This window comes from Triticum dicoccoides, chromosome 4A (assembly GCF_002162155.2).
Source record: "Triticum dicoccoides isolate Atlit2015 ecotype Zavitan chromosome 4A, WEW_v2.0, whole genome shotgun sequence".
NCBI classification, from domain to species: Eukaryota; Viridiplantae; Streptophyta; class Magnoliopsida; order Poales; family Poaceae; genus Triticum; species Triticum dicoccoides.
Genome location: NC_041386.1, coordinates 563,187,234 through 563,207,231, shown reverse-complemented (window position 1 = coordinate 563,207,231; position 19,998 = coordinate 563,187,234). Strand labels below are relative to the sequence as shown.

At 47.4% G+C, this 19,998-nt stretch overlaps 1 protein-coding gene and 1 pseudogene across 8 annotated transcripts; one reads left to right on the top strand and one right to left on the bottom strand.

The window, feature by feature from the left end:
* Positions 1–10,446: 10,446 nt before the first annotated feature.
* Positions 10,447–19,588, top strand: LOC119286768. 8 transcript variants are annotated; one of them, XR_005140651.1, is made up of 7 exons: positions 10,447–10,632; positions 10,693–10,882; positions 11,719–11,813; positions 11,900–11,995; positions 17,693–18,106; positions 18,331–18,609; positions 18,836–19,588. XR_005140651.1 is itself a non-coding variant. In XM_037566216.1 (5 exons), the coding sequence occupies exons 2-5, from the start codon at positions 10,831–10,833 to the stop codon at positions 18,451–18,453; spliced, it is 366 nt and encodes a 121-aa protein (XP_037422113.1). In that variant the 5' UTR covers positions 10,451–10,632; positions 10,693–10,830; the 3' UTR covers positions 18,454–18,799. The 8 variants fall into 8 exon arrangements, 1 of the variants encoding a protein (XP_037422113.1); XR_005140655.1 differs by having other exon boundaries at positions 10,450–10,632; positions 18,064–18,106; XR_005140652.1 differs by having other exon boundaries at positions 10,450–10,632; positions 18,030–18,106.
* Positions 16,747–16,885, bottom strand: LOC119290337 (annotated as a pseudogene).
* Positions 19,589–19,998: the final 410 nt, after the last annotated feature.

Genomic DNA, 19,998 nt, shown 5'->3' with positions numbered 1-19,998 from the left:
AGCCTTCGCCGCCGCCCGCTCCGGCCGCCGCCTGCAAGCTAGCGTGCCCGCCGACTCCAGCTCGCCGCCGCTGCTTTGCTCGCCGGAATCTCGCCGGCGACCGCCCCAAGCTCGCCGGAGTTCTCTCTCCGGTGGATCTAGAAAAGGTGGACCAGATCCACCACTTCAACGAACCAAACAACCCCGCTGCGTCTTGGATCTCCTCGTCCCGCACAACCTCGTCCCGTTGACTTTTCCGAAGGTTGTTTTTCTCTATGTCCCCAGATCTGGGATGTTTTCAGGCCATGTTCATTGCATCATAAATTCATCATTGTAGCTCCATTTTGCATGCATGATATATCAAAATGTTCATCATGGTGTGCTCTTCATTTTGCTCCATTGTTCCATGCTTGTTTGAGTCCATCTTGATGCCCAAATTGTTGATGCAAGAGTGCTATAAAATGTTAGTTCCTGTTTCTTGTCAGATTATGAGCATTTGTCATTTTTGCCATGATTATTGTGTGCTGCATATGAGCATGAGCTCTACATGTGTTTTGGGCTATGCCATGCCATATTTACAGGGGTGTATGCCATGTATTTTTGTGATCAATGTGGTGACTAGCACAAGCATGCAAAGTAGCTCTCGTGATGTTGCTGATTTCAGGGACTTGAAATTTCACCAAGTCATTTCCCTGATGTTATTTTAATGCCATGTGTTCATGTTGCTACAGTGAGATCCATGCTTCTTTTGAGTATGTTCAGTAAGGATGATTTCGGCATATGGTTGTGCTATATCCATCCATGCCCTTGTTTGCATTTATGGAGTAACCTAGCATGACTCAATCTTGCTCTACTTTTGCTATAAAATGTTCCTGGCAGATTGTTTACGTGTTAATCAATTTTGCCAAGGTTGTTGTAGTTGATCCATGCATGCTATGAGATTGTTCTTGCCATGGTTAGCTTCTTGAACATGTCTTCTTGCTAGTAGTATGCTTAGCTTGTCATGCAATGCCTTGTGTTGAGTGCATCGAGCTCTGTTTATGCCATGTCCAGTTTTCTGCTAAGTCTGAATCTGTTAACGAAACTTGCTATGTTTAGATGGGTGCCATCATATCTTCTGATCCTTTTTGGCTTATGGTCAGTAAGGGACTTTTGTTATATGCTTTTAGTAGATTCATGCCATGCCTTGCTTTGCTATGTCCTGTTCCTGTAGCATGTTGTTTGCTTGCTCCTAACATTGCTTCCTGATGATAATTCCTGACATGTTAGTATTTACACTAAGTCTGTGAAGCTGATATCTTTTGCACTTTTTCCATGCTTGTTTGAACCTGCTCTTTTGTGATTTAGCCGTAGCTCAGTGTTTATATTTTGTCAAGCATCTTGAGTAGATCACTGCAATGTGCTTTGTTGCTATGTTAGAGTGCAGTAGCATAGTTTCTTGTTGCATTTTAGATGACATCGTGTTGTTAATCGCAGAATCGTGCCATTATTGTTTTGCTTGCCATTTGCAAACCGTGCATCCGATTCCAGTGACCTTTATATCGATTTCAACCGAAATCAAATCATTTTTCCAGCGGTGCACTTGGTTTGCCAAGTTGAGGCCTGGTTCAATCTTTTCCTTCCGGAGCTCGCATATGCTTTGCATATCACATCCTGCATATCATGCCATGTTTTGCATCATGTTGCTTGCGCATTGCACCATGGTTGATTGTGGTTTCCTTTGCTTGTGTTCTTGCCTTGGGTAGAGCCGGGAGACGAGTTCATGGTTGAGGAACCCGTTGAGTACGCTTACGAGGATCAAGCTTACGCCAACTTGGAGAACTTTGCAGGCAAGATGACCATACCCTCAAAATCACTTCTATCTTTGCTTGCTAGTTGCTCGCTCTTTTGCTATGCTGTGATACCTACTACTTGCTATATCATGCCTCCCATATTGCCATATCAAGCCTCTAACCCTCCTTTCCTAGCAAACCGTTGTTTGGCTATGTTACCGCTTTGCTCAGCCCCTCTTATAGCGTTGCTAGTTGCAGGTGAAGATGGAGTTTGTTCCTTGTTGGAACATGATTATTTTTGGGATATCATTATTATATCTTGTTTACTTTAATGCACCTATATACTTGGTAAAGGGTGGAAGGCTCAGCCTTATGCCTAGTGTTTTGTTCCACTCTTGCCGCCCTAGTTTTCCATTGTACCGGTGTTATTTTCCTTGATTTTGCGTTCCTTACGCGGTTGGATGTTATGGGAACCCCTTGACAGTTTGCTTTGAATTAAACTCCTCTAGCAAGGCCCAACCTTGGTTTTACCATTTGCCTACCTACCACCATATACCTTCCCTTGGGTTCTGCAGACTCAAGGGTCATCTTATTTTACCCCCCCCCCCGGGCCAGTGCTCCTCTGAGTGTTGGTCCGAACCGAGCCGCCTGCGGGGCCACATCGGGGAAACTCGAGGTTTGGTTTTACTCGTAGCCTGTCTCATCCGGTGTTGCCCTGAGAATGAGATACGTGCCACTCCTATCGGGATTTGTCGGCACATCGGGTGGCTTTGCTGGTCTTGTTTTACCATTGTCGAAATGTCTTGTAACCGGGATTCCGAGACTGATCGGGCCTTCTCGCTAGAAGGAATATCCTTCGTTGACCGTGAGAGCTTGTGATGGGCTAAGTCGGGACACCCCTGCAGGGTTTTGACCTTTCAAAAGCCGTGCCCGCGGTTATGGGCAGATGGGAATTTGTTAATATCCGGTTGTAGAAAACCTGACACTTAACTTAATTAAAACGAGTCAACAGCGTGTGTAGCCGTGATGGTCTCTTTTCGCCGGAGTCTGGGAAGAGAACACGGTCTCGTGTTATGCTTGAACGTAAGTAGTTTCAGGATCACTTCTTGATCTTTGTAGCTTCTCGACCGTGCTTTGCTTCTCTTCTCGCTCTCATTTGCGTAAGTTAGCCACTATATATGCTAGTGCTTGCTGCAGCTCCACCTCACTACCTTTTCCTACCCATAAGCTTAAATAGTCTTGATCACGAGGGTGTGAGATTGCTGAGTCCCCGTGACTCACAGATTACTTCCAAAACCAGATGCAGGTGCCGACGATGTCAGTCCAGGGGATGCGACCAAACTCAAGTGGGAGTTCGACGAGGATTCAGGAGGTTACTATGTTTCCTTTCCAGACGATTAGTAGTGGAGCCCAGTTGGGGTGATCGAGGACCTATGCATTTTGGGTTGTCTTTATTTTGGTTCCGTAGTCGGACCTTGATTGTATTCTGGATGATGTAATGCTATATTTATGTATTGTGTGAAGTGGCGATTGTAAGCCAACTCTTTATCTCTTTCTTATTCAGTACATGGGATGTGTAAAGATTACCCCTCTTGCGACATGCCTACTATGTGGTTATGCCTCTAAGTCATGCTCCGGCACGTGGGAGATATAGCCGCATCGTGGGTGTTACAGTACGGATATGAACAAATAAGTGGTAAGGATTACCCAATCACAAACTGTTGGGGATATAACTATCCGTTATGGCCCGCCCAGGAGGGGCCGGGTCAGCCCCAATGGTGGGTTACACAAGAAGCCCAGTAAACCTTAAAGACGATAGTTTGTTAAATCTTATAGAAGGCCCAAAGGCCTGGAGACGGCTTGTAAAGAAAGGCATGTAAAAGAAGTCACCGAGCCAGACACGATTATGAGCCGGCTGGGACTCTGTAGACCACCAGGCGTCAACCTGTGTATATAAGGGGACGACCCGGTGGCGGCTTAGGGTAGGTAACAAGAGATCGATAACCAAGCCGGCGAGTTAAGCCTCTTGGTGATCGAAACCCCCAGCAATACCAACACAACTAGAGGTAGGCTTTTACCTTCATCGTAAGGGGCCGAACTAGTATAAAACCTCTCGTGTCCTTTTTCCCGATTAACCACTTTAAGCTTCCTAGTTGCGATGGCCCTACGACTAAGTCCTTTCTCTAGGACATCTGCCGTGACAATTCCATGAAAGTTGGCACCCATCATGGGGCCAGCGCACGGTGGATTTGAGTTCTTGAAGGGCAACTTCAAAGGGCTCAAGGGATACGTTGTGGGTCGGATGACCAAGAGTCGTCGTGGCAAGCTCTACATCGACGACGAAGGCTGGGGTCCAGCCGCGTGCCATGGAACCACCTCGTATCATTACCGCTCCGCCTCACTACGTACCAACACCGCCGGGTCACTTCTCCAACCCCTTGGAAAACCTCATCGCAACGTTGGCTCGTTTGGCGGCTCTCCCAATGGAAGGTGACTCACCGGTGGTGGTCCAAACGTGGAGGGTAAGAGAACTTCTTCAAATAGCTCTAGCACAGCAGGATGCGTACTCCTATAGTCGAGACAGAATCCACTCAACTCCTTGCGGAAGCCGGGGCCTGAGCTACAGTAGGCATATGGAATCCGCAGACATGTCAAGCAATGCTCAACGCCGCAACCGGCCACACAGGCATGAGCCGGTGCGGTCCGGAGCCCTTAACTTGGCGGATTATGAGAGGATTCGACAAGAGGCGGAATGAGTAGTTCAAATGGCAGCAGATCAGGTAGTTCATCAAACTTTTCCGGCTTATCCAGCAACCTCAGTCGAGGCAGGAGTGGCCACAAGAACCGGAAGCGTCCCTTGCTTGGTGTCGGCCATACGTAATGAGCGTTTGCCAAAGGACTTTAAGGGGCCTCGTAAGGTGCCTAATTACACGGTTGACTTACAGCCCGGGGCTTGGATTGAGAGTTATGAGATGGCTATGGAGTTGTTGAGGTCAGCAACATAGCAATGGCCAAGTATTTCACTATGATGTTGGTTGGAACCGCTCGTACTTGGTTGAAGGGGTTGCCGCCTAATTCTATCGGCTTATGGGCGGAGTTAAAAGCCCGGTTCATCCAGAACTTCAAGGACACGTGTAAGCAGCCTATGTCGATTGTGGACCTAACTAATTGTAAGCAAGAGGACGGTGAGTCTACAACCCATTGGGTGCGCTGGGTCAAGGAGATAATACATTCGTCTGATAAGATGGATGCCAGCTCAGCAGTTTTGATGTTGGAGAAAAATTGCCGTTTTGAACCTCTGGAGCAGAAGTTGGGGCGGCTCAAGCGTGACTGTAATGAAATGGGCCAGTTGATGGTGGCTCTCGTCAAGTATGCTGATTCTGATAGTACCAAAGACCCGGTGTCTGACGAAGAAAAGACAGTGAAGGGAAAGAAGAACGGCAACGGCAAGGGTCACCAGCATAACCCGACAAATCAAGGAGGTAATAAATGTAAGGCTGATGAGTTTATTGCTAACACCAATGCATAGGGCGGAAATCAATGGCGCAAGGGCAGACAACCCCCTCAGTCGGGCGGGTTAGGTCCCACCCTTGAGCAACTATTGAATGAACCTTGTCCAAGGCACGACACCCGGGAGAAGCCAGCCACCCACCTGTGGAAAGATTGTACGATCATGAAGGCATTTAAAAATTCAAACGCGTTTGATGGAGGTCACAGCCCAGGTGGCGGTTCAGGTGGAGGCAGTTTCCAAGGCCCGGGAGACGGTTCAGGTGGAGGAGGATTTCACGGTTAGGGCCATCCTGGTAACCAAGGAGGATATAATCCACAACCCGACCAAGGTAATCAGCAGCAACAGTCCGGATATCAGAGCAACCCAAAACAACTAAATAGTGGTCAATACCATGTATTCACCACTAGTTTATGTAAGAGGGACTAGAAGCTTCACAAGAGGGCCGTCAATGCTGTTGTACCGGCGATCCCATGTTACTTGCGTTGGTCAGAGCAGCCTATCGTGTGGAGCAGAGAGGATCACCCGCCCCGGGTTGATAATCCGGGTCACTTGGCCTTGGTAGTGGCGCCTCAGGTTGGTGGATATAAATTCACTAAGGTACTCATGGATGGAGGTAGCAGCATCAACATCCTCTATTATGAGACGTTCCACCGGATGGGATTGACTGATAAGAGTCTTAAACATTCCAACACTGCTTTTCATGGTGTGGTACCTAGCAAATCAGCGTACCCAGTCGGTAAGATTTAACTGGAAGTAGCCTTTGGAGATGAGTATGATTCCAGAGTAGAAAAATTAACCTTTCAGGTGGTTAAGATCAAAAGCCCATATCATGCTCTGTTTGGACGGCCGGCTTATGCCAAGTTCATGGCCCGGCCGTGTTATGTGTATTTGCAGCTCAAGATGCCGGGTTATAAGGGCACCATTACAGTGCATGGGAGCCGGAAAATAGCCTTGGAGTGTGAAGAAGGTGATGTTGCCTATGTTGAGTCTGTTTGTGCAATAGAGGAGTTAAAGTTTTACAAGGATCATTAAAGAAACCAACAACAGGGCATGAGCCGGTGTTGAAATTCAAATCAGCTGATGACACCAAGATGGTTGACTTTGTGCCTGGCGACTCATCCAAGTAGTTCATCATCAGTGCAAACTTGGATCCAAAATAGGAAAGCGCGCCCATTGAGTTCATCCGTGAGAATCGGGACATCTTTGCATGGAAACCTTCAGACATGCCAGGTGTCCCGAGGGAACTCGCTGAGCACACTCTCAATATTGATCCAAAGTTTAAACCTGTCAGACAGTTTCTCCAACGGTTCAATGAAGAAAGGCGCAAGGCCATTGGAGAAGAGGTGGCCCGGCTCTTGGCGGCCGGGTTCATTGTAGAAATCTTTCACCCAGAGTGGTTAGCCAACCCGGTACTTGTACTAAAAAAGAATGGCACCTGGCGTATGTGTGTGGATTACACCGATCTGAATAAAGATTGTCCGGCTGATCCTTTTTCCCTCCCCCGTATTGATCAGATCATCGATGCTACGGCGAGTTGTGCACATTTGAGTTTCTTGGATGCTTATTCAGGTTATCATCAGATCAAGATGGCAGTCAAAGATCCGGAGAAGACGGCTTTTATCACTCCTTTTGGAGCTTTCTGCTATGTGCCTATGCCTTTTGGGCTTAAGAGTGCCCAGACGACTTACCAACGGTGTGTGCAGAATTGGCTTCATGATCAGATTGGGCGTAATGTTCATGCTTATGTGGATGATATAGTGGTAAAATCCAGGAAAGAGGAAACCTTGGTCACAGATCTAAAGGAGACCTTCGATAATCTCCGGGTCTACAAAATGATGCTTAACCCGGCTAAGTGTGTTTTTGGAGTCCCAGCCGGCAAGCTCTTGGGTTTTTTGGTGTCCAACTGAGGTATTGAAGCTAACCCGGAGAAAATCAAAGCAATTACATCCCTGGCCAAGCCAACATGCATCAATGATGTTCAACGGCTGGCGGGTTATGTTGCTGCCTTGAGCCGGTTCATAAGCCGACTAGGGGAGAAGGTGTTGCCTTTGTATCAGATGATGAAGAAAACAGATGATTTTGTTTGGAGCGATGCGGCAGACTCTGCTTTTGAAGATCTGAAGACACAGCTTGCTGAGCCGCCGGTCCTTGCTACTCAAGTTGAGAAAGAGCCGCTGTTGTTATACGTGGCCGCCAACTCACGAGCTATTAGTGTGGCGATTGTGGTGGAGCGCAAAGAGGTTGGCAAGGAACACCTGGTTCAATGACCGGTTTACTATGTCAGTGAGGTGTTAATTGAGTCCAAACAACGATATCCACATTGGCAGAAGCTCGTATATGGGGTGTTCATGGCGAGCCGGAAGCTTAAACATTATTTTCAGGGTCATCCAATCACTGTGGTCAGCTCTGCTCCTTTGGGAGACATCATTCAAAACAGAGAAGCCACTAGACGAGTCGCCAAGTGGGCCATTGAGCTTGGGTCTCATGGGTTGAAGTATGTACCACGTACTGCGATCAAATCTCAAGCACAGGTTGACTTCATTAATGACTGGACAGAGATGCAGATGCCAGAAGAGAAACCAGACAACACGTATTGGACTATTCATTTTGATGGGTCCAGATAGTTGGAAGGCTCGGGGCTGGAGTTGTTTTAACCTCTCCTCGAGGTGACAAATTTTGTTATGTGTTACGGCTGATGTTTCCTTGCACTAACAATGCAGTGGAGTATGAAGCCTTGCTCCATGGTCTTCGAGTGGCAAAAGAGATGAGTTTGAGCCGGGTCAGATGTCTTGGCGACACAGATTTAGTGGCTCAACAGGTATCAGGCAAGTGGGATTCCAAGGATCCTCTCATGGCGGCTTATCGCCGGGAGGTTGATGTTGTTGCAGGGCATTTTAAAGGTTATCAGGTGGAGCACATTGACCGAAGGAAGAACAAAGCGGCTGATGCTTTAAGCCGGTTGGGGTCTTAGCACAAGCCGGTACCACCTAACACATTTTTGGATGTTTTGCATAACCCATCTGTCAAGTTGCCCAAAGAAGAAGATTTAGCTGTTCCTGACCCGGAGGCGCAGTTGGTGGCGGCTCTTCATGTCATCCCAGATTGGACAGTGCCGTTCTTGGCTTACATGACCCGGGGAGAGTTGCCAGCTTGTTAAATCGTATCCCACTCCAGGAAGCAAAAATTTATTGCCTACGCTACATCTTTTTTACTGGTTTGTGATCTTCCAAGGCACATTCTATTTGTGTGCTTGCATTATCAACTTTTATGGGGCTAAACTGCAGTTGCACAATGAAAAGGGCTTGGGGGATGTTCAAAAGGAAGAAGCAGCATTTGGCCCTCAAACCATTCTGGACACTTATGGGACTAGACTGCAGTTGCACAGTGAAAAGGGTTTGGGGGATGTTCAAAAAGAAGAAGAAGCATTTGTCTCTCAAACCATTCCAGACGGTTCTATAGCAATTAGCATAAGATCTGACGAGGAACAATCAAACACCAATCCAGTTAACTGCATACTGGTCGGGACACTCCCTGTCCCCCTATAAGGTAAAATTGAGTTGTCGCTTAAATACTGAATTGTTTTTTATGCTTTCAGAGCCGGTGACTTGCTAATTCCCCCTGTTGTCTAATTTCTGGGCACATTAGCCTATACCTGAACAAAAGTAGTACATACGGTATTAGCCTATAACTGTACTTTTTATGATTGTAGATGAAAATTTGACAGAATAATTTGGGAAAAGCTCAGGTGGAGCATGTTCAGACGGCGGATGAACTTCCGGCGAATTCGGCGGTGGTGACATTGTCCAGCACATAGTTGCAGCATATTCACCCCAGATTTGTTGAGTCTCGAGACATTGTAGAAATAATACAGATTTTATGTCAAACTAAAATCCTAGAATGTCACTTACAATGTTGGGACGACCGACGCACCTGTATAAGATATAGAATATAAGATGCCGAGAAGAATTTATCTGACAACCTGCAGAAAACTACAAAATGTGAAGCCTAAATATATCAGTGTAGGAGACAATTGAAAGAAAGAATCAAATACGTGTTGGAAATATGAGCAAATTACTACGATATTTAATCCGAATAAACAGAAGATAAATCATGACTACAATAGCAGAGATTAAACTAGTCATGCAAACTAGCATAGCAGATGAACAGATCACATCTAGAGCACATACTAGAAACATGAATTCTACCACGATCTCGAACAGGAAGGATAGAATCACATACGGTGCAGCGGGAGCAGCACCACCGGCGTTGACGTTGTCGCCCATGTCGTCGAGGATGAGGTTGCCGAGGTCGAGGAAGAAGTCGTCGCTGCCAGCAGTCGCGCGAGTGCGCTCCCCAAAAACCTGATCGCCCCTCTCCTGTACAGATCACGAGAGGCGGGGTTCCGGAGGCTGCTGTCCCTTCTGTCGGTGCACGCCAAAAGAAGGGATGGAGAAGACTTGTTTGGCGGCGCAATGATCTGGAATGAGAAACCATACGAACTCTGCCTGACTATATAGTGCGGGTCGGGCAGGTCGTGGGAGTAAACCCCACGTCCCAGTCGTCAGACGTCTGCCTGACTATATAGTGCGGGCCGGGCAGGTCGTGGGAGTAAACCCCGCGTCCCAGGCGTCACGATCCAAAAGAATCGGAAGCAAAAATATAGACAACGTGCATAGCTCTGTCCTCGGCTCAGCTCAATCCCGCAACCCGCGGCGTGGCGTGGCGAGCGAGGAGGAGGAGCGCACGTGTAGGTCTCTTCTTCTCATGCTCATACAAGTGGTAGAAGAACTCACCTTATAAAAAGATGCAACTCTCTCTCAACTTATGAGGTGGGACTAAACTTTAGCCTCACTCACTTCACTCACATATGTGCATGAATGGCCAAGAGAATTTCAGAATTTTAGTTGGGCTTTGGGCCAAGGCCTACTAACAAAATTCCAACAATACATGCATAGTTAGCCTATTAGTTGATAATTTATATGTTATTTGTATTAATTGGCGAACAGAGAACTAAAACCGCTAGTGAAAAATAATGGGTAAGAGTCTTCAATATTAACATTGTCCGGGAATATCATATAAACCATCGCTAATTAAACCCATTAATAGTCGCGCAAAGTGCGGTCGCTGGGCTATGCCACATCATTTTCCTCGGTGCGAGCAAAAAAAAGGAAAAAAGAAGACAACACAGCGGATCAACACGCCATCTATTCCTTCATGGGGAGGCAACTCCCCTGCTGAGCCACCGCCTCCTCTCCCCTTCCCTCACAACACCTTTTCTCCGCCGTCTTCCTTGCGCCTTTGACAGTCGTGCTCGGAGGAGGTCGTCACCGGCGCCCGCATCCTCGGCTCCCGCCGCCGATTTGCCCCGCAGTTAGCCCCCACCCTTCTCTTCTTCGTGCTCTCTTAGGCGCTGATCAAGGTGTGATGCAGGACCTTCCCTTCTTCCCCTACTGCCGCTAGCGGCGACCCCAAGTGCGACCGTCGATTGGCGGGCGAGGAAGAGGACCGCGCCCAAATCGCCTCCATTGTGATTCGCGTCCACCTCCAACGACCGGCAGGACCCGTGATATGGCGACTCCCAGGGCGCTGCCGGAGGGTCCGACGAGGAAATCGACCCGAGGTAAGCCCCCAAATCATCACTTCTCCATCGATATCAAGGTTGGATTTGCTATCCACCTCACAAGGCAGCCTTGCATTAACTGAGAGCTCCATATTTGAAATCAGTAAAAATCTTTAGAGGTCCAGTGCTCCAACAACTCTATCATCCAATTTTCTGACCGGTACCAAGGTAAAGATTGCTGGTGGAGCAGATGGAGAGGACAGAGTCAAGCTGTGTGCTCTGAGAAAAATGGATGGTTGATTTGTGGAATTTATGGTAGATTTAATGGACGTGATGCAGCTGATTTTCTAGCAGTAACTCTATATGATAACATAGTATATTACCTGTACTTGTTAGAGTGTCGTATCAAGCAACAAGATGTCCTATATAGCACATCAGAGGACTCCCTTAATGGGGTTAAAAGTTAATTCGCATTAGCCATGGAAATTGCAGAGAATGAAGATGTAAAACTTTCTGAAAGTTTTCGAGCTGGTGTGCTGAATTGCCTCACTTCTGCTGTTGAGCAAGCTGAGAATGATTTCTTATGCATGGTTGAACAAGATATGGATGATAGACCAGATTTAGTTTCAGTTTGATCTTGTGTCCTGGTTGTGCTTCTTCAGGGAACAGATTTGTGCATTCTAAATCTTGGGGATATATAGTAGGGTTGTGCTTGCTTCCACGCCATGAATACTCTGTTGCTGCTGTTACACATTACTCTTATGGTTATTGTTTGTTTTTCATGCCCATTGGTATTCCAAGAGTATCTGTTATTATATTCAAATTCATGCTCAAATAGAAAATATCACGGCAATGGAATTCTCCTTCTGGGTGTTTTGTATGCGCCCGAATTGCAGGACGACTTCTACCTCAACTTCGTGGATTGGTCTTCGAACAATGCCCTCTCGGTCGGATTGGGGAATTGCATCTATCGGTGGAATGCAACAGCAAGGTGTGTGCAACCAATGTTATCCGATTTCTATTTTGAAACTCTAAGAGGGATCCTAAACAAATTTTTAACTCCACATGGTCACCAAGCTTTGCGATTTGGGGGCGGACCACACTGTTTGTTTAGTGAGTTGGGCGCAGCGTGGCACCCACCTATCTGTAGGGACTAACCAAGGCTCCGTTCAGGTTTTCATCTTGCTCCCGTCTGAAATTGATCAAATGGCATGTTCAGGGTCCATCAAAGTTTAGGATGATACTCCGGTTATTTTTACCCAAAGCTTCAACTCAAACAACAAATAGTACATAGTACGCTTGGTTGTGAGAATGTCACCCGGTTGATGCGATGTGAAGTATATATTGTAGAAGTAGAACAAGCAGAAATTTGATTCATCAACTTATATATGCAATATGAAGTATATATTGTAGAAGTAGAACAAGTAGAAATTTGATTCATCAACTTATATATGCTATACGAAGTATATATTGTAAAAGTAGAACAAGTGCTGCCATGTTGAATTTGTTATGAAATACAGGCTGAAATATATATTCCGTCGCTATCCTTTGAAATAATACCGACTTAGGAACTACATACTGAAATATATATTCGTCGCTATCTAGCTGAAGGTTCTATAATGTTTCGATTTCTAGCGCTTCAGATTCTGTGGTTCCTGTGAAACACAATGGTTGGAACGTTGTACCCTGTTCTGGGCGACGGCTTCGTGTTATATAGCAGGGTCGCGACTCCCTGATCGCGTACATGAGGTGGTTCAGATTATAACTTGTAGTGCAAGGGATAGACTAGGAGGTTACAGAGAGATAAGATCAAATCCTAACAACCTAGCTAGCTGTCGTACGCCAAGAGGTCAAGGCCTTCTTGTCACGTACGTTTCACACCCTCCCTTAATCACAAGTTTGCAAGTTGAGATTACGCCTGAATTCTTCAAAGTTCCTTGTAGGCAGCGCCTTTGTGAAGCCATCTGCAACCTGGTCTCTGGAATGCACAAAACGAATCTCCAATTGTCTGTTAGCAACTCTTTCTCTAACAAAATGGAAATCTATCTCAATGTGTTTTGGTCGTGCATGAAAGACAGGATTAGCAGATAAATATGTTGGACCCAGATTGTCACACCATAAGCATGGAGCCTGAGTGCATTTCACACCAAGTTCCTTTAACATGGACTGAACCCAAATGATCTCTGTTGTGGCATTGGCAACTGCCTTGTATTCAGCTTCTATACTTGATCTTGATACAGTAGCTTGTTTCTTAGCACACCAAGATATGAGATTGGGTCCAAAGAACACAGCAAACCCAACAGTAGAGCGTCTGTCATCCAAACAACCTGCCCAATCAGAGTCAGAAAACGCACTGACAAGAGTAGATGAAGATTTGCTAAAGGTGAGACCAACACTCGTGGTGTTTTTGATATATCTCACTATACGCTTGGCAGCAGTCCAGTGAACTGTGGTGGGTGCATGAAGGAATTGGCACACTTTGTTGACAGCAAATGAGATATCAGACCTTGTTAGAGTGAGGTATTGAAGTGCTCCAACTAAATTTTTGTACCTGGTGCTGTCATCCTGACTCAATGGATCGCCTTCTACAAGGGACAATTTTTCTGTGCTAGATAAGGGAGTTGGTGAAGGTTTGCAATCTTTCAGACCAACTCTTCTTACCAAATCAGCAGCATATTTTTCCTGAGAGAGATGCAGACTGTCTCCAAGCTTCTTCACTTCAATGCCTAAGAAGAAGTGCAAATCTCCCAGATCCTTGAGAGCAAACTCAGCACTCAAATCCTTCAACAGTCCTGTCACTGCCTCATCAGATGAACTTGTGACAATAATATCATCAACATAAATGAGCACAAATATGGATGTATTGAACTTGTTGTAAATAAACAGTGACGTGTCAGACTTGGAAGAAACAAAACCAAGTGCTTGCAGTTTCTGACTAAGGCGTGAATACCACGCCCTAGGAGCCTGCTTCAATCCATAAAGAGCTTTATCAAGCTTACATACGTGGAAGGGTGAGTTTTTTTTACGAACCCAGGAGGTTGTTTCATGTACACTTCCTCCTCCAGAACACCATGAAGAGACGCGTTCTGAACATCTAGCTGTCTAAGGCTTCACCCCCTGGAAACAGCAATAGATAGGACAAGACGGATAGTAGCAGCTTTAACAACGGGACTAAAGGTGTCCTCATAGTCTATGCCATACCGTTGCTTAAAACTTTTTTCTACTAGTCTTGCTTTATAACGGTCTATGGTTCCATCAGATTTTCTCTTAATCCTGTAGACCCACTTACAGTCAATTAAATTTTTACCTCATGGTGTCGGAACCAGGTGCCAAGTTTTATTTTTCTGAAGTGCCATATATTCTTCTTCCATAGCCCTCTTCCAACGAGCATCTCCAAGTGCTTCATCTAGACAGTTTGGTTCTCCTGTAGAACACGCTAGACCAAATTTGGTTACACGTTTGTAGTTAATAGGTTGGATTACCCCTTTCTGAAGGCATGTACATGGCGGAGGAGGAGCTGGCGCAGAAGATCCGACAGCTGACGATCCCAGCAATCCCGAGGCAGATTCCCCCAGTGCAGCAGGATTTTCCGCGGCTTCTGAAGCAAACGGAGTGGAGAGGGGCGGCACAGAAGATCCCACGCCGCATCCCGAAGGGGCAACCGGCCCATCATGCTGTAATGATGGCGCGGGCCTGAGTAGATCAGCGCTGGATCGCACGCCTGCGTCCGTAGCAGCATCAGATCGACCTCCTGTCGGATCCGCACTGGACCGCGGGCGCCTGGTGTAGTGGCACGGCCCACCAGCAGGCCAGCGAGCCGCAATGGGCCGCGTGGGTGTGGATGATTGGTACGGGCCAGGTGTCGTGTCGGAGCCAGCCACACCAGGCCGCGTGCCAGCCGCCGAGTCGACAGCACCGTGCCTGGCAGAAGGCGACGCGGGCGACGCAGTTTCTGTGGCGCTGGCATTCTGCAGCCGCACCGATCCCGGGGAAGATTGGCTGTTGAGCTGCTGTAGCCCTGATCCCGAGGGAGATATGCCCCCAAATGCAGGACACATGAAATCATGCCTGTTGAGGGCTGTTTCTTCACCAATTTCAGTAGTTTCTTGTCCATCTTTTTCCTAAGATGTATCTGTATCATCATATACTCATGCACACGGTTATGAGGATTAGTCAACAAAGGATCATCACAATTATTTTCCCCATGCTTAAGGTCGGTAAGATGGGACGGTAAGAGTAATATTTCTTTGCGAAGTAGAGCACCGGCGTTTGGATGGAGGTCGGCAAAGGGGAATTTTGTTTCGTCGAACACGACATCACGGGAGATATAGACACGTCCGGTGGATATGTCAAGACACTTCACCCCTTTGTGTTGAGCACTATATCCGATAAAAGCACACTGTTTTGAGTGAACCATGAGCTTGAGATTGTTGTATGGCCTGAGGTTAGGCCAACAGGCGCATCTAAATACACGAAGAGTTGTGTAGTCTGGTTTAACTTGAAGAAGCCGTTTAGTGGGTGTTTCATCATTAATGACACGACTAGGCAGTATGTTGATAAGATGGACGGCGGTGAGGAATGCCTCATCCCAAAATTTGAGGGGCATAGGTGCGCCGGCTAGAAGAGCAAGACCAACCTCTACGATGTGTCTGTGTTTGCATTCTGCAGACCCGTTTTGTTGGTGAGCGTGAGGACAAGAGACATGGTGAGATATGCCAAGTTCTTGAAAGAAGGAGTTGAGTTTTTCATACTCCCCGCCCCCGTCGGACTGGACGGCTATGATTTTGCTATCGAATTTCCGTTCAACGAGAGCTTGAAAGTTTTTGAAGACTTGGAACACTTCGGATCTTTTCTTTAGAAGATAGATCCATGAGTATTTGCTATAGTCATCAATGAAGCTAACGTAGTATGTAAGTCTACCAACAGAGGAGGGTGCAGGGCCCCAAACATCAGGAAAAAAAGTTGCAAAGGTTTGGTAGAAATACTAGTAGACACAGGATAAGGTAGTTGATGACTCTTAGCTCGCTGACATGAATCACAAATTGTTTCGACATTGTGCTCTCGAACAAATGGGAGCTTATTTTTCCTAAGCAATTTCTCAACTAAAGAAAAAGATGCATGTCCTAAACGATCATGCCATCGTGTAGATGAAAGTTTGGTGGCACTAAAAACTTGTTTATTGAATCTTCGAATCTCCGGAATCAACGGGTAGAGTCCACGAACGCATCTACCTCGATACAACACCTTCCTCGTTGTCTGATCCTTGATAAAAAAGAAGAAGGGGTGAAACTCATGGAATACATGGTTATCAATGGCAATGCGATGAATGGAGAGTAGGTTCATTGAGGCACTAGGAACATGCAAAAATTTCCTAAGATGAATTTTCCTACGAGGGGTTTTAATAATTGAATGACCAATGTGACTGATCTTCATACCTTCTCCACTAGCAGTGTGGATGTGATCTTGCCCGCGGTATTTTTCCCGCATGGTCACCTTCTCGAGTTCACCGGTGATGTGGTTCATAGCTCCACTATCCACATACCAGTTTATGTCCACGCCATATGATCCATCTGTTGCACCCGCCATCTTCTCATCTTGTTCTGAATCCTCATCTTCATCAAACACGTACCAGCAGTCCTTGGCTGAATGGCCATGCTTGCCGCAGATCTGACAACGGATGGCGTCAGGGCGCTTGGTGGAGTTGTTGCGGTGGCCCCTGTTGTTGTTGGAGGAGGGACGACTACCGCCGTTGCTGTTGTTCCCGCGTGCATCGCTGCGAGAGTTGCTGTAGTTGGTGCCTCCTGCACTCTTGCCCTTCCCGCGCGGCGGCCCGCGGTAGCGTGAGCCACCACCGCGGCCGCGCATGGCGGCGTTAGCAGACGACTTGAAGCCGCCGTTGGCACCCTGGAACAAGGCCACCCTCTGATCGAAGTTACTCATCTAAGCAAATAGTTCGTTAAGGGTGACAGGTGAGGTGCGGGCGTCGAGGGCGGAGACGAGGGGCTGGTACTCCATGTCCAGGCCGGCGAGGATGTAGGAGATGAGCTCGTCCTCATCAAGGGGCTTGCCCGCCGCGGTCAGTTCGTCGGCGAGGGAGCGCATGTGCGTGAAGAACGCCGCGACGGATTGAGTGCCCTTCTGAGCGTTGGACAGCGCGACGCGGATGTTGTTGATGCGTGACAGCGACTGGGACGAAAACATGTTCGCCACCGCTGTCCACGGCTCGTGGGCATGGGCGATCGAGGTCACCTGCACGAGCACCTCCTTGGAAAGGTTATTCAGAAGGTATCCTAGTACCTGTTGGTCTTCCCGGAACTAGATCGGGTGAAGGGGATTGGGTGTGGTGACCTCCTTCTCGTCTTTGTCCTTGTTGACGACGACCTTGGGCGGCTCCGGCGTGCTGCCATCCACATAGCCGAAGATGCCGGCACCACGAAGCTGAGGCGTGATCTGGGTCCGCCAGAGGATGAAGTTGGTGCGGGTAAGCTTCTCGGTGATCTGGCCAGAGAGACCAGGGTTGGTGGTGGAGGATGAGGCCATGGCGGAAGCTTTCTGGTGGCTAGATGTGATGGAGGAGTTAGGCTCTGTATACCATGTGAAACACAATGGTTGGAACATCGTACCCTGTTCTGGGCTACGGCTTCGTGTTATATAGCAGGGTCGCGACTCCCTGATTGCGTACATGAGGTGGTTCAAATTACAACTTGTAGTGCAAGGGATAGACTAGGAGGTTACAGAGAGATAAGATCAAATCCTAACAACCTAGCTAGCTGTCGTACACCAAGAGGTCAAGGCCTTCTTGTCACGTACGTTTAACAGTTCCAGCTTCTTTGTGTAAGATCTCCACTTCCTTACTGTCATCTGTTTCAGTTGCAGCAATCAATTTTGCTCTAGCAGCACAGGAGTCCAGCCGGAGCCTTTTGTAACTTGCCATGGCTGACTCTTTTCCCTCGGCACAATAAGCCCTTCGCAATCATGTATCTTGTCAGTGGTTGCTGCGATATCCTTTTCTATAACCTCCAGATCACTACCAGCTTTCTCCAATGTTTTATATTAAGTTACGGAGGGACTAATTGCCAACATAGTTCAGATTTTCCCTTACAATATCATTTCTATCAGAATTTGTGGTTTTAGTTCAATGTCATCTGTTAGAGCAAAAAACATGAGGTTATTCAGGTTGAGTCCCACTCAAGTTGCTTGATTTTAGGTTCTAATTATGGGCCTGGACAAATTCAAAACAGATAGCTTGCTTAAGAGGAATCCCACATGGATGATGTAACACAGGTATGCGCATTCTATAGAGTTTTACATGTGCATGTGGTTTTACAGTGGAAATTAGTGTTATCGCATACTTTTGTTTTGTTAAATTTTTTGCTGGCATTACTGTCTAAAATATTTATACTTTTGTATTGACTTCATTTCAGCGAGATGATATTTATTCAGTACAGGTTCTAGATTGGGTGGTTACCGGTTATTGTTGTGTTGATTTATCACTCTTTGTTGGACAGGTTCGATTTGCATCAAACCAACAGAGTAAACTTATTTCTGCGGCAGTGGAAGGATTAATGTGTGTCTTCGACACATATAGTGATGGCCACCGCAACGGCGGGCAGCATGCCGATCAACACTGAGTCGCTGACCATAACCAAGGTGGGCGAAAGCGGAAGGCCATGGAGCTGGCGCAGGTCGTCACCAACGCCCTCTTCTCGCTGCCGGCCACCGAGGGCTATGACGGCCCCGTCGTCTGCCTCCGGCCGCCCACCGATCGCCTACCCGGCGAGAAGCATGTGAGAATACTGCATCCCGTCGTAATATCTCTACTCGCTACTATGGGTTGCTCTCAATTTTTTTTTTGAGAATGATTACTGTCGGCTAGGAGATTGGTGTAGGTTACAGATGCGAGGGTAACATAGTACCATGAAACTGCAGCTGCCATAACCAGCATATTACTTCAATTATTGTTTTTATGAATTATAATATCTCATTCCTACTCTCTGCTAATTCGTAAACAAGATATCAAGGAGAAGACGTGCGTCATTGCGCCATCGACAGGAAGAGGCTGTTGTGTTTGTGTCGAATATTTTCTACTAGTTGGGTTACGTTTGGACTTGGTGGTGTAGTTTGGGTAGGATACGTGTAGTGATGCGGAGCATCCTATGGACATCACCATGTCAAGAGTCCGTTCGGCGAGTGACACGGGCGGCATCTACTTCACATACCCAAAGGTGAATCATCTCCTTTACACGTGCTCACTTGACACCTTCGAGGATGGTATACTACTTGACACTCCACTCATGTGTATGCATAGGTATTGTCGGAACACTACGGACGACTAGGAAGAGTGCAAGCGTCAAGGAACAACTACACCATCCGTGAGGGAAGCCTGGAAGCGGAGACGGAATAAATGGAGCTGCTGGAAGCTACAGTGGCCGGATATCTGGGCCAGAGGCCGGACATCCGGCGCATGCGCCGAAGAGCTTCAGTAGCCGGACATCCGGCCGACCCCCGGACATCCGGCGCCTGTCAACAGGCCGGACATCCGGCATCGCCCCGGAAATCCGGACAACGGCTATCCATAGAAGAGCAAAACGGCCTGTTCTAGGTCGGACATCCGGCCAGTGCCCCGGACATCCGGTGTCTCACGAACGGCCGGACATCCGGCCCCCAGCCCGGACATCCGGCGCCTGCCTGCGCGCAGAGTTGGGCCAGAGGCCCATGTATCCCTTCCCCACTTACCCCTTCGTGGCTTAGACTATATATACTACTCCCCCTCCTCCTAGTTAGGGTTAGCGTTGGTTTAGCTCATTTGAGAGATAGAGCTACGCTCATCCATATCGGATCTCCTCCGTGCGAGAGACCGTGGCCTCTTCGGGGAAGATCCCTTTGGATTCAAGCCCCCTTTCTAAGGGAAGGTCCCCCCGTGGATTCAAGACCTCCTCACGGAGAAGAACCGGCTACCTATGTATCGTCCCTAGTTGATTGTGTATTGTGTATCTTACTTTATGTACTCGAGGATCTAGCACATGTGTGACTATTTCTTGTTGGTTGAGTGATTCTCTCGTGTTTCCCCTCATGATTTCCCTCATTTTTCCCTCGCGTTCTTCGCGGGATCTGCTCCTTTCGTGAAAGATCGGGCGATTAGGGTTCTACTCTACATCATCTTGGATCAGAGCAAG

Coding starts and splice junctions, on each gene's coding strand:
- LOC119286768 (XM_037566216.1), top strand. CDS start 10,831: ATGGCGACTCCCAGGGCGCTGCCGGAGGGTCCGACGAGGAAATCGACC. Junction 11,814..11,899: donor CGGTGGAATGCAACAGCAAG/GTGTGTGCAACC, acceptor ATGGTCACCAAG/CTTTGCGATTTGGGGGCGGA. Junction 11,996..18,330: donor CTAACCAAGGCTCCGTTCAG/GTTTTCATCTTG, acceptor TTTGTTGGACAG/GTTCGATTTGCATCAAACCA.